We start from the raw sequence: 14,434 nt of genomic DNA, 5'->3' as shown, positions 1-14,434 counted from the left end.
GATGATTAGTTCTGTTGAATGACATGTTTTCTCTTTCCACTTCATCTTTCCTCTGTTCTAGATTGAAGCGGGACAGTACTGCACGTTCTCTGTGTCCGCGGACGGCTCAGTGAAGGCTTGTGGGAAGGGCAGCTATGGCCGGCTGGGTCTGGGAGACTCCAACAACCAGTCCATGCCCAAGAAGCTGGCCCTGGAACCCCCGAGGAACATGTGTAAGGTAAAAGACTCACCATAACGTTGGCCCTGTGCAGTAGATCACCTGTTGGGTGTCGACGAACTCCGGAGATTCAACATGTAGAATAGTTTGGAAATGTACAGAACATGACTGTGAAGAACATGACTGTCTGTGGTCAGAGGCGATAGGGCACCTGCTGATTTGAACGGTTTGTCGTTCTGTTTTGTGCTTTAGGTTTCCTCGTCCAAGGGCTCTGATGGCCACACCCTGGCTGTCACAGGGGAGGGAGAGGTCTTCAGTTGGGGCGACGGAGACTATGGGAAGTTGGGACATGGAAACAGTGCCACTCAGAAATACCCCAAGATAATACAAGGACCTCTGCTGGGCAAAGTAAGCCTGCAATGGAGACTAACCCGTGCTCATTGTGTTTTAGGATGGATGTTGTCTCGCGGTACAGGACGTCACAGCGTGGTCTTTCAGTACAGGACGTCGTCACAGCGTGGTCTCGCGGTACAGGACGTCATCACAGCGTGGTCTCGCGGTACAGGACGTCATCACAGCGTGGTCTCGCGGTACAGGACGTCATCACAGCGTGGTCTCGCGGTACAGGACGTCACAGCGTGGTCTCGCGGTACAGGACGTCACAGCGTGGTCTCGCGGTACAGGACGTCACAGCGTGGTCTCGCGGTACAGGACGTCACAGCGTGGTCTCGCGGTACGGGACGTCACAGCGTGGTCTCGCGGTACAGGACGTCACAGCGTGGTCAGGACGTCACAGCGTAGTCTCGCGGTACAGGACGTCACAGCGTGGTCTCGCGGTATAGGACATCACAGCGTAGTTTCGTTTGAGAATCGGCTTGAATCAGTTCTGGAATCGAGGCTAGGATGAAAGCAGACATTTTTATTGAATACCCAAAAAGAAAACTACTTCCCACTTTTCATATGATTCGTCAATGTTTTCTACTTTCAGGTTGTGGTGTGTGTCTCTGCTGGCTACAGACATAGTGCTGCTGTAACCAACGATGGAGAGCTGTACACCTGGGGAGAAGGTGACTTCGGCAGACTGGGTAGAGTTCCTGTTCTTTTCATTTCAAACATTGTATGGAATTGACACTGCAATAACATCATCAGACAGAGCACCTTTCAGTGACTTCTAGATGTATTTGAAAACTGCTTTAGAAAATAAATGTTTGGTTATTATTATCAGACAAGTAAAAGTGATGGACGATGACGATCTTTCTCTCTGTCTCTCCAGGCCACAGTGACGACCACAGTCATGACGATCTTTCTCTGTCTCTCCAGGCCACAGTGACGGACACAGTCATGACGATCTTTCTCTGTCTCTCCAGGCCACAGTGACGGACACAGTCATGACGATCTTTCTCTGTCTCTCCAGGCCACAGTGACGGACACAGTCATGACGATCTTTCTCTGTCTCTCCAGGCCACAGTGACGGACACAGTCATGACGATCTTTCTCTGTCTCTCCAGGCCACAGTGACAGCCATAGTCGTAACGTGCCTACGCTGGTGAAGGATATCAGTGGAGTGGGTCAGGCGGCCTGCGGTAGCTCTCACACGATGGCTGTGGCTCAGGACGGACGCATGGTGTGGTCTTTCGGAGGGGGAGATAACGGTATTATACAGAGATGATGTCTTTCGTAAGGGGGAGATAATGGTTTGATACATAGATGATAATGTCATTCTGAGTGGGAGATAACAGTATGACACAGAGATGATAATATCCTTCGGTGAGGGAGATAACAGTATGATAGTGATGATAATGGTTCTCTGAGGGGGAAATAACGGTTTGATACAGAGATGATAATGGTTCTCTGAGGGGGAGATAACGGTTTGATACAGCGACGATAATGTCCTTCTGAGGGGGAGATAACAGTATGATACAGAGATGATAATGTCCCGAGGGGGAGATAACAGTATTACATTTAAATCAAATCAAATGTATTTATATAGCCCTTCTTACATCAGCTGATATCTCAAAGTGCTGTACAGAAACCCAGCCTAAAACCCCAAACAGCAAGCAATGCAGGTGTAGAAGCACGGTGGCTAGGAAAAACTCCCTAGAAAGGCCAAAACCTAGGAAGAAACCTAGAGAGGAACCAGGCTATGAGGGGTGGCCAGTCCTCTTCTGGCTGTGCCGGGTGGAGATTATAACAGCACATGGCCACATTTACGTCATTTAGCAGACGCTCTTATCCAGAGCGACTTACAAATTGGTGCATTCACCTTATGATATCCAGTGGAACAACCACTTTACAATGGTACATCTATATTTTTTTATTTTTTTTATTTTTTGGGGGGTGTGTGTTAGAAGGATGATACAGATATATGATGATACAGATATAATAATGGTTCTTTGGCGAGGGAGATAACAGTATGATAGAGAGATGATAATGGTTCTCTGAGGGGGAGATAACGGTTTGATTCAAATCAAATTTGATTAGTCACATGCGCCGAATACAACAGGTGTTAACCTTACAGTGAAATGCTTACTTACGAGCCCCTAACCGACAGTGCAGTTAAAAAAAATAGGGATAAGAATAAGAGATAAAAGTAACAAGTAATTAAAGAGGATCAGTAAAAAATAACAATATATACAGGGGGATGCCGATACAGAGTCAATGCAATGTGCGGGGTTACCGGTTAGTTGAGGTAGTAGGTAGAGCTATGCATAGATGTCAGGAGTTCAGGAGTCTCATGGCTTGGGGATAGAAGCTGTTTAGAAGCCTCTTGGACCTAGACAGGGCCTTCCTCTGACACCGCCTGGTATAGAGGTCCTGGATGGCAGGAAGCTTGGCCCCAGTGATGTACTGGGTCGTACACACTACCCTCTGTAGCGCCTTGCGGTCAGAGGCCGAGCAGTTGCCATACCAGGCAGTGATGCAACCCGTCAGGATGTTCTCGATGGTGCAACTGTAGAACCTTTTGAGGATCTGAGGACCCATGCTAAATATTTTCTCCTGAGCGGGAATAGGTTTTGTTGTGCCTGCTTCACGACTGTCTTGGTGTGCTTGGTGAGGTGGACACCAAGGAACTTGAAGCTCTCAACCTGCTCCACTGCAGCCCCGTCGATGAGAATGGGGTCGTGCGCGGTCCTCTTTTTCCTGTAGTCCACTATCTTCTCCTTTGTCTTGATCACGTTGAGGGAGAGGTTGTTGTCCTGGCACCACACGGCCAGGTCTCTGACCTCCTCCCTATAGGCTGTCTCATTGTTGTCGGTGATCAGGCCTACCACTGTTGTGTCATCGGCAAATTTAATTATGGTGTTGGAGTCGTGCCTGGCTGTGCAGTCATGAGTGAACATGGAGTACTGGAGGGGCCTGAGTCCGTACCCCTAAGGGGCCCCTGTATTGAGGATCAGCGTAGCGGGTGTGTTGTTACCTAACCTTACCACCTGGGGGTGGCCCGTCAGTAAGTCAGAGGTGATAATGTCCTTCGGAGGGGGAGATAAAGGGTTGAGACAGCTGATAATGTCCCTGGGCTGGTCCAATCACTTGTACAGTATATGACATTTCACTTAATCTCTCCTCTAAATACCAGACACTAACAGAACACATTATTAAAATACTCCTATCATGCATTCTCCATTTCACACCGTCTGTTTTACAGTAGCTCTATGGTCATGGTTAGTCTGGGCGCCAGTCTGGAATTGTCGTGCCAAACAACAATGGCAACGGAGTTGCCAAAAACACAAACTGATCTGAGACCAGGCTACCAGGGTGTTCAGGGTGACTGATTTTGCTGTATTTGGTGTGGCAGGTAAACTGGGTCATGGGGACACTAACCGTGTGTACCGGCCCAAGGTGATCGAAGCACTGCATGGGTTCATCATCAGGAAGGTGTGTGCTGGGAGCCAGTCATCTCTGGCTCTGACCTCTGCTGGACAGGTACGGTACTGCTCACTCAACGCCCCTAGTTCATGTTTTTTAAACATGTTATAACTGCTCATCCTGCTACAGTATGTCAGCTTTAAACCAGCTAAATAAACACTAAAATATTAACATACATTTTACATGAACACATTCGGTCTTATTTTCTCATGCAAAATCACAGCTAAAGGCCTCATAGTCATTTTGTCTACTGTTCCTGAACCCTGATCTCATTGTTCCCTCTCAGGTATTTGCGTGGGGCTGTGGTTCATGTTTGGGCTGTGGCTCCTCTGAAACCACATCTCTGAGACCCAGGTTCATCGAAGAGCTCAGTGTGACCAAGATTATCGACATTTCCTGTGGGGACAGCCACTGTCTGGCTCTGTCCCATGGTGAGAGACTAACAGATGGCCATGTTTGTAAAAGTTCTTCATGGGTCTACAATGATACCGTTCACTGACACCACTAAATCAGATTCAGATTTAGCCTACCATCCAACCTCCTCGTCATACGGATCCAGTAAATACAGACAATAACACATTATAAACTTTATAGCCTTCCCTGTAGCTCAGTTGGTAGAGCACGGTGTTTGCAACACCAGGGTTGTGGGTTCGATTCCCACGGGGGGCCAGCACAGAAAATAATGTATGAAATTGTATGAAATGTATGCATTCACTACTGTAAGTCGCTCTGGATAAGAGCGTCTGCTAAATGACTAAAATGTAAATGTAAATTATTAACTGGATGGTTCGAGCCCTGAATGCTGATTAGCTGACAGCCGTGGTATATCAGACCGTATACCACGGGTATGACAAATTATGTTGGTAACCAGTTTATAATAGCAATAAGGCACCTCGGGGATTGTGGTATATGGCCAATATACCACGGCTAATGGCTGTATCCAGGCATTCCGCGTTGCGTCGTGCTTAAGAACAGCCCTTAGCCGTGGTATATTGACCATATACCACAACCCCTTGTGCCTTATTGCTTAATTATAACACATTGTAAAGCCTCCTAACATAAAGTGTTTAGCAAAACGCATTACTTTTTCGGCTACTTGTATTAACATAAACTTGACTTGAAGACATTGAAAAATTGGACACAATCATATTCTTCTATTCCCTTCCTCCTGTCAGAAAATGAGGTGTATGCTTGGGGGAACAATGCCATGGGGCAGTGTGGCCAGGGGCACACCTCCACACCCGTCACCAAGCCGAAGAAAGTGATTGGTCTAGAAGGAGTGTCAATCCAGCAGATCACCGCTGGCACTTCCCACAGCCTGGCCTGGACCGCTGTCCCCACTGACAGGTATGAAGGAGGACCTCAGGGTCTTGTTCATTTGGAAAACAAGTATTTATTGGACAAGTTCAAATGGTTACCTCCCTGTTTCACCGTTTTTTCTTCCAGTGGTGCCTCCTGAACACTACCCAGAAAGAGTAACCGTTTGAATTGAAAACAGTCAAGCTAGCTATATGTATTCAAAGCCACATCTATCCTTGTTTGATGGATGAAAAAAAACAGAGATTTTCCGTCTAACAGCTATTTGTCTCTCTGTGTTTTTCTGATCTCATCTTGCAGCTCAGGCATTGCATTATTCATTGATGTGTTTATAAAATGAGTTATTCCTGGACAGGCAGGTTGCTTGTTTCATTATTTATTTCCTTATTTAATTGTTTATTTTCTCCTGGGCTGGACAGGCAGTTGGTGGCATGGCATAGACCGTTCTGTGTGGACCTGGAGGAGAGCACCTTTACCTACCTACGCAGTTTCCTGGAGAGATACTGTGACGGGATAGGAGGAGAAATGCCCCCTGCACCCTTCCCCTCCAAGAGGTAAAACAACATGCCCCCTGCACTCATCCCTTCCAAGAGGTAAAACAACATGCCCCCTGCACTCATCCCTTCCAAGAGGTAAAACAACATGCCCCCTGCACTCATCCCTTCCAAGAGGTAAAACAACATGCCCCCTGCACTCATCCCTTCCAAGAGGTAAAACAACATGCCCCCTGCACTCATCCCCTCCAAGAGGTTAAACAACATATCCCTTTCCTCTCCAAGAGGTAAAACAACATATCCCTTCCCTCTCCAAGAGGTAAAACAACATATCCCTTTCCCCTCCAAGAGGTAAAACAACATATCCCTTTCCCCTCCAAGAGGTAAAGCAACATATCCCTTTCCTCTCCAAGAGGTAAAACAACATATCCCTTTCCTCTCCAAGAGGTAAAACAACATATCCCTTTCCTCTCCAAGAGGTAAAACAACATATCCCTTTCCTCTCCAAGAGGTAAAACAACATATCCCTTTCCTCTCCAAGAGGTAAAACAACATATCCCTTTCCTCTCCAAGAGGTAAAACAACATATCCCTTTCCTCTCCAAGAGGTAAAACAACATATCCCTTTCCTCTCCAAGAGGTAAAACAACATATCCCTTTCCTCTCCAAGAGGTAAAAGAACATATCCCTTTCCTCTCCAAGAGGTAAAACAACATATCCCTTTCCTCTCCAAGAGGTAAAACAACATATCCCTTTCCTCTCCAAGAGGTAAAACAACATATCCCTTTCCTCTCCAAGAGGTAAAACAACATATCCCTTTCCTCTCCAAGAGGTAAAACAACATATCCCTTTCCTCTCCAAGAGGTAAAACAACATATCCCTTTCCTCTCCAAGAGGTAAAACAACATATCCCTTTCCTCTCCAAGAGGTAAAACAACATATCCCTTTCCTCTCCAAGAGGTAAAACAACATATCCCTTTCCTCTCCAAGAGGTAAAACAACATATCCCTTTCCTCTCCAAGAGGTAAAACAACATATCCCTTTCCTCTCCAAGAGGTAAAACAACATATCCCTTTCCTCTCCAAGAGGTAAAACAACATATCCCTTTCCTCTCCAAGAGGTAAAACAACATATCCCTTTCCTCTCCAAGAGGTAAAACAACATATCCCTTTCCTCTCCAAGAGGTAAAACAACATATCCCTTTCCTCTCCAAGAGGTAAAACAACATGTCCCTTTCCTCTCCAAGAGGTAAAACAACATGTCCCTTTCCTCTCCAAGAGGTAAAACAACATGTCCCTTTCCTCTCCAAGAGGTAAAACAACATGTCCCTTTCCTCTCCAAGAGGTAAAACAACATATCCCTTTCCTCTCCAAGAGGTAAAACAACATATCCCTTTCCTCTCCAAGAGGTAAAACAACATATCCCTTTCCTCTCCAAGAGGTAAAACAACATATCCCTTTCCTCTCCAAGAGGTAAAACAACATATCCCTTTCCTCTCCAAGAGGTAAAACAACATATCCCTTTTCTCTCCAAGAGGTAAAACAACATATCCCTTTCCTCTCCAAGAGGTAAAACATGCCCCCTGTTGATAAGAGCGTGACTCTAGTAAGACCAAGGTCATGGGTTCAATTCTTGCAGTGGTCAACAAACCTATTTGTGTATGTCAAAACAGAATAAGCATTTACACCTTGTTGTTCTGTAATCACTTTAGAGATAACAGGGCCAATGATCTTACCAACACAACATTAGCACAAATGCCTCTCCTGAGAGGAGTGATCATTTTATATGGTTATGAACGCTCCCTCTGTCTCTTCCTCGCTCCCTCCCTCTATTCAAGGGAAAACTTGGCACAAGTCTAGAGGCATGTAGTGAAGCTGGAGGACATATGGCCTCATCTGAAGGACAGTTACAGTTACTGAGACTCTCACTATCTCTTTCTCTCGCTCTCTCTCCTCTCTCTCTCCCCCTCCCTCTGCCTCTCTCGCCTCTCTCTCTCACCCTCCCTCTGCCTCTCTCTCCCCCTCCCTCTGCCTCTCTCTCCCCCTCCTACTGCCCTCTCTCTCCCCCCTCTGCCTCTCTCTTCTCTTTCTATCTTTCTCTCTCTCTGTCTCTCTCTCAGGGAGCACCACCAGTTTGTCTTGCTATGTATGAAGCTGCTGTCCATCCACCTCTCTCTAGCCCATGCTGGGGGCACAGGGGCCACAGTTCTAGGGGCCCAAGGGAGGCCCCTCCGAAACCTGCTCTTCAGGCTCATAGACTCCAGTGTACCTGAATCCATACAACAGGTACAACAGACACGATTAATGTCACCATATCAAGCATATCTTAATAAAGACACATTAGCTAGATTTGTGAAAGAAGTAACTTAAATGGTAGTAATTATTCTAAGCTTTTCAATAGACTCATTAGAACTACTAATGCAATTGTTTGCAGGCATTCAGGGTCTACTATTTTCTGTTGTATATATCCCCAGAGGTCCCCAGCCAGTGCTGAACTATCACTAAGATGTGTGTGTGTGTGTTCCTCAGGCGGTGATGAACACTCTGTCCATCGGAGCGTCTCTGCTGTTGCCCCCCCTCAGGGAGAGAACTGAACTGCTCCACTCACTACTACCTCAGGGCCCAGAGAGCTGGGAGAGCCTCTCTAAAGGACAGGTAGCTAAACACACCTAGCCTAGCCTACTGCTTACCTCAGGGCCCAGAGAGCCTCTCTAAAGGACAGGTAGCTAAACACACCTAGCATAGCCTAGTGCTACCTCAGGGCCCAGAGAGCTGGGTGAGCCTCTCTAAAGGACAGGTAGCTAAACACACCTAGCATAGCCTAGTGCTACCTCAGGGCCCAGAGAGCCTCTCTAAAGGACAGGTAACTAAACACACCTAGCCGAGCCTACTGCTACCTCAGGGCCCAGAGAGCCTCACTAAAGGACAGGTAGCTAAACACACCTAGCATAGCCTACTGCTACCTCAGGCCCCAGAGAGCTAGGAGAGCCTCACTAAAGGACATGTAACTAAACACACCTAGCCTAACCCTTCATATCCCATCTCCCTCTCCCCCCTAGCGTCTGCAGTTGGACATGGTTCTGAATAGCCTCCAGGAGCAGTCCCATGTGGCCTCTCTGCTGGGATACTCCTCTCCTGGGGAGCTGACTGCTGGGGCTGGCCCCCTGGGGCCACCCCTGGCCCTGACCTCCAGCCCAGACCGGCCCAGCCCCAGCCCAGAGGCCCTCCACGACCATCTCCACCTGGCTGAGATGCTGCTCAAGACCCTGTTGCTCAGCATCGGATTCTACACGGTACAACTGGCAGTGGGGGAGGTCTAATGCATTAACACATGTATTTGTGTGGAATAGATTAGAAACGTTGGTTGTGACATCTATTAAATTGTTTGTGGACCATCACAAGTATGCTGTAGTTTTTCCCTTTTGTATGAATGTTTATTTCCTCCATACACGTAGAAACATGATAGGTGTTCGTTAAAAACCCCATGTCTCCAGCTTCTCATCTATACATGTGTCAGCAAAAGTTTAATAGGGGGTTGTAACTGGAGCTGGGTAATAATGGACTATCTCTTGCTGTGTGGTGCCTGCCCTGCAGGAGCGGGCGTTTGGTGAGCTGGAGAAGAACAGTGACAAGCAGCAGTCCAGCCGGTCCCAGAGACAGACAGACCCTCCCTCTCACTTCCACAACCTCCTGTCAGCCCTGCACAAACACCTGCTGGCCCATTGTTACAGCCAGACCAACACAGAGGTACTGGTCCATTGTTGGTACTGGTCCATTTTTTACCTTCTACTGTACATGGTTAGATTTTCTTTAGTTTGACATTCTACAGATTTAGCGTGAGATACATTGCTGGAGCCATCTTGGAAAAGTGGCATAATGATGTCATGTATTATTGAATTATAAAAGAGTATGCGAGGTGCTGTGAGGTGCTCAGTTCCTTATTCCTCCTGTCTACCCCTCTAGGATGACAGCAGTGTGACGTTGCTCCACAAACACCTATGCCTGCTGCTACCCTACACTGCCGAGACCTTCAGGAGGTCCACCATCTTACTGGAGGAGAGTTCTCTGGACAAGCACGTCATCCACAAGCTACACAGTAAGATAACCATGCTTTATCCTGCAATGTCTTATGCACAAATCGTCACAGATATAGCCTACATAACACTTTATAGATCTGCACATAGAACAGAAGCACGTAATCCACAAGCTACACAGTAAGTGATCGATGCCTTATAGACTTCGTTTTAAGCATTAATCACAGATAAATCACCATTATGCTATGTTGTATACCAGAAATGCTGGAAGAAGATTCCGGAACGCCAACGAATTGCCTTCCATAATGTTTCATGCTGATTCGTTTCAGAGCACTATCGCCAACAGTTTCAGAATATTATACACATCCACATAACACTCTTTCCTTCATTTGTATAAATCGACCCCACCGTGCGGGTGTCCGGGGTCACTCAGTCAGAGCACTGTAACTCCTCCAGTGATGAAGACTCAGGACTGACTGACTCAGTGTGGTTTAAAGATGTTGCTGCGACCAGCCAGATGTTACTGTAGCGTTCTGTTCCAGTCAATACCAAATCAAATTATATTGGTCACATACACATGATTAGCAGATGGTGTTGTGAGTGTAGTGAAATGCTTGTACATGCAGCTTTTCAGGATTCACCCAACACTAGGCAGCTATTGTACATGGGTAGGGCTGTTGCGGTGACTGTATTACCGCTACACCGGCAGTCGTGAGTAATGAGCGCAGTAAAAATACCGTCGAGTCACGGTAATCTCCTGTTATGCACTCTGGACATGCGTTTTGTAGTACCCAACTCGCTAATGATCCTCAGGTCGCTACTGGCCTGTTAGTCAGGACTCTATTTTCCCTCTAACCACTCTGACATCAATGCAAATTAAATCTAAAATCACATCAAACACTGTATCGTGCTTTTAAAACTCACCTCACTGTGATTTGATCTATTTTAAAGATGGAAGTTCAACAGCAGGTTGAAACTGAGTGTAAAACATGGTCCTTGTGGATGTTGTTTTAAAGCCTAACCTATTGAAATGGACAGCACTTTCTAAGGAGGTGATTCATTCAAAACACCCAGATGAATATAAGAGTTTATCCATATGCATAGGCCTATATATGAGCCCAAGCCTGAAAAAAACCCTGAATTAAAATAATGATTGTGCCATTATACAATACATAGCCCACTGAATATTACACATGGCAGAAAACATTCAAAAAAGACTGATTGAAGATATCTTACATAAAGGTACATAAATGGTCTAGCCTAAATTAAATTCAGAGTATGCCTACAGTTATAGTGAATTAGTATTTGATTTTGAATACCCTAGTAGGAATAGGGCATTTTTTGTAATTTTCATAATGAATAGGCTGACCCGTTACCTTTAGCTACAGAATATCTCACCACCGTGTGTTTCCATCTGCTCTCTCTCCTTCATTCCTTTCTCCAGTGTGCAGAGAGAGGGGCTGTCAACAGTTGAATTAAATATCTTTCTTTATGACAACATGTTACAATCGATGTTCCTGAGCAGATTTCACTTAGTTTCCCAAATTAAGCACTGGGTAGCTTCAGGAACAGGGGTTGGAGAGCACATGGCATAAAGAGTTTGGGTGGAATATCACTTGTTGCACGGCGAAATATGAGTGAAACGATCCGGAGGGAAAGTGGCATCCAGTCGCTTTTCCAGTGCATACGGATGACATGTATTTTTCCCCTTGTCCCTGTTCCTGCCCATTTCATAATGGGCCCTTTTTAAATCAAAACTAATTTTACATCCTAGTAAAGACAAGATTAAATTGAGAATAGTCTGATGGGTGAAAATATGATCACTTGATTAGAGACCAGCGTTTCCAGCCAGAGGCAAGGAACAGAGAGCAAGCTTTTTTTTTGCTACTTTCTCAAATCATCAATAGCCTGTAGTCACACCATGCAGCCCATACAGTGCCTTGCAAAAGTATTCATCCCCCTTGGCGTTTTTCCTATTTTCTTGCATTACAACCTGTAATTTAAATGGATTTTTATTTGGATTTCTTGTAATGGACATACACAAAATAGTCCAAATTGGTGAAGCGAAATGAAAAAATAATGCATATGTATTCACCCCCTTTGTTATGAAGCCCCTAAATAAGATCTGGTGCAACCAATTACCTTCAGAAGTCACATAATTAGTTAGATTGCACACAGGTGGACTTTATTTAAGTGTCCCATGATCTGTCACATGATCTCAGTGTATATATACACCTGTTCTGAGTCTGCAACACCACTAAGCAAGGGGCACCACCATGCAAGCAGCACCATGAAGACCAAGGAGTTCTCCAAACAGGTCAGGGACAAAGTTGTGGGGAAGTACAGATCAGGGTTGGGTTATAAAAAATATCAGAAACTTTGAACATCCCACGGAGCACCATTAAATCCATTATAAAAAATTGAAAGAATATGGCACCACAACAAACCTGCCAAGAGAGGGCCGCCCACCAAAACTCATGGACCAGGCAAGGAGGGCATTAATTAGAGAGGCAACAAAGAGACCAAAGATAACCCTGAAGGAGCTGCAAAGCTCCACAGCAGAGATTAGAGTATCTGTCCATAGGACCACTTTAAGCCGTACGCTCCGCAGAGCTGGGCTTTACGGAAGAGTGGCCAGAAAAATACATTTCTTAAAGAAAACATAAACAAACACGTTTGGTGTTTGCCAAAAGGCATGTGGGAGACTCCCCAAACACATGGAAGAAGGTACTCTGGTCAAATGTAGCTTTTTGGCCATCAAGGAAAACACGATGTCTGGCGCAAACCCAACACCTTTCATCACCCCAATAACACCATCCCCACAGTGAAGCATGGTGGTGGCAGCATCATGCTGTGGGGATGTTTTTCATCAGCTGAGACTGGGAAACTGGTCAGAATTGAAGGAATGATGGATGGCGCTAAATAAAGGGAAATTCTTGAGGGAAACCTTTTTCAGTCTTCCAGAGATTTGAGACTGGGACGGAGGTTCACCTTCCAGCAGGACAATGACCCTAAGCATACTGCTAAAGCAACACTCGAGTGGTTTAAGGGGAAGCATTTAAATGTTTTGGAATGGCCTAGTCAAAGCCCAGACCTCAATCCAATTGAGAATCTGTGGTATGACTTAAAGATTGCTGTACACCAGCGGAACCCATCCTAATTGAAATGTTTGGAGCAGTTTTGCCTTGAAGAATGGGCAAAAATCCCAGTGGCTACGTGTGCCAAGCTTATAGAGACATACCCCAAGAGACTTGCAGCTGTAATTGCTGCAAAAGGTGGCTCTACAAAGTATTGACTTTGGGGGGGTGAATAGTTATGCACGCTCAACGTTTCTGTTTTTTTTGTCTGATTTGTTGTTTTACAATAAATGACGTAAATGTAATAAAAAATATTTAGCATCTTCAAAGTGGTAGGCATGTTGTGTAAATCAAGTGATACAAACCACTCAAATCCATTTTAGTTCCAGGTTGTAAGGCAACAAAATAGGAAAAATGCCAAGGGGGAGTGAATACTTTTGCAAGCCATTGTATATGTTTTGATTTCTAAGACATTCTAAGGTTTATATCATTCACAACTAAAGTTGCCAAATAACTCTAAATCTAGCAAATAGGACCTGTTTCAAAAATTTTTTGCTCAACATAGCAACTTCATATGCGTATTCTCGCTCAGGAATGGGGAAAAATATCCTTTCATTTCATTCTTCTTACTATAAAATAATTTAATATAAAATAATGGCACAGGACTTATAAGCGTATCTCATCTGGTGTTGCGGTAATACGGTCACTGCAACAGCCATAAATACAACTTTTTCCTCATTTGTGTTACTTAACTGGAGACGTAGCGGCCTTGACGTACCACATAAGCTGACAAAGCTCTTCTGAATCTCCCTCCCTCCTCTCTCCCCCCCCTCCCTCCCCCTAGCGGTGCTCCTGAGCTCTGTAGCGGGCAGCCTGCTGTGCCAGGTCATGTATTCCCTGTTGCTGCTACCCCTGTGGGTGGTACGCCCGCTGCTCACCCACCTGCTCTGTCTGCTGGAGCACCTCAATGAGTTCAACTGCCTGCTGCCAGACACCGCCCTGCTGGAGGAGAGGGAGCTGGAGGCAGCGTGTTCAGGACCGCTGGGTAGGTGTCGACTGGAGGCAGTGTGTTCAGGACCGCTGGGTAGGTGACAACTGGAGGCAGTGTGTTCAGGACCGCTGGGTAGGTGTCAACTGGAGGCAGTGTGTTCAGGACCGCTGGGTAGGACATTTAGGGGGGTAACTTCGTCCCCAGACTGGCTAATTGCCCAAAGCGTGTCTGGGAACAAGATTACTAGGGGGAGACATCCTGGTTCATTACTACTGGTTTCAAGCCCCTGACAGTATGGACCACCAGACCAGTCATGGATAGCCAATGGCATTGTTCTGTTGGGACACTGAGAGACAGGAAGAAAGATGGAGATCATTTAATGAACAGGAAGGGAAGTAACTTTTTGTGTATTAACAGAACGTCTGATTTTTAAGATGATTGCTGCTAAGAAGTAGAAAATGTAGCAGGACCTCCTTAGTGTCATGATGTTATGGATTAA

The 14,434-nt window shown here is 45.7% G+C and overlaps 1 protein-coding gene across 10 annotated transcripts in view; it reads left to right on the top strand.

The window, feature by feature from the left end:
- LOC106568497 (probable E3 ubiquitin-protein ligase HERC1) overlaps positions 1-14,434 on the top strand; it is a 100,379-nt gene that overhangs the window by 12,964 nt on the left and 72,981 nt on the right. For all 10 annotated transcript variants that reach the window (XM_045692611.1, XM_045692609.1, XM_045692612.1 and 7 more), the window contains exons 6-19: positions 62-217; positions 410-565; positions 1,146-1,242; positions 1,666-1,809; positions 3,954-4,081; positions 4,311-4,455; positions 5,200-5,371; positions 5,761-5,895; positions 7,954-8,119; positions 8,363-8,488; positions 8,893-9,126; positions 9,428-9,580; positions 9,797-9,929; positions 13,789-13,989. In XM_045692611.1, the coding sequence (XP_045548567.1) occupies positions 62-217; positions 410-565; positions 1,146-1,242; positions 1,666-1,809; positions 3,954-4,081; positions 4,311-4,455; positions 5,200-5,371; positions 5,761-5,895; positions 7,954-8,119; positions 8,363-8,488; positions 8,893-9,126; positions 9,428-9,580; positions 9,797-9,929; positions 13,789-13,989 (2,146 nt within the window). The remainder of the gene's footprint in view (positions 1-61; positions 218-409; positions 566-1,145; positions 1,243-1,665; positions 1,810-3,953; positions 4,082-4,310; positions 4,456-5,199; positions 5,372-5,760; positions 5,896-7,953; positions 8,120-8,362; positions 8,489-8,892; positions 9,127-9,427; positions 9,581-9,796; positions 9,930-13,788; positions 13,990-14,434) is intronic.

This window comes from Salmo salar, chromosome ssa13 (genome assembly GCF_905237065.1).
Source record: "Salmo salar chromosome ssa13, Ssal_v3.1, whole genome shotgun sequence".
Classification (NCBI taxonomy): domain Eukaryota; kingdom Metazoa; phylum Chordata; class Actinopteri; order Salmoniformes; family Salmonidae; genus Salmo; species Salmo salar.
Note: the sequence above shows the minus strand (reverse complement) of the source record. Positions and strands in the feature narration are given on the sequence as shown.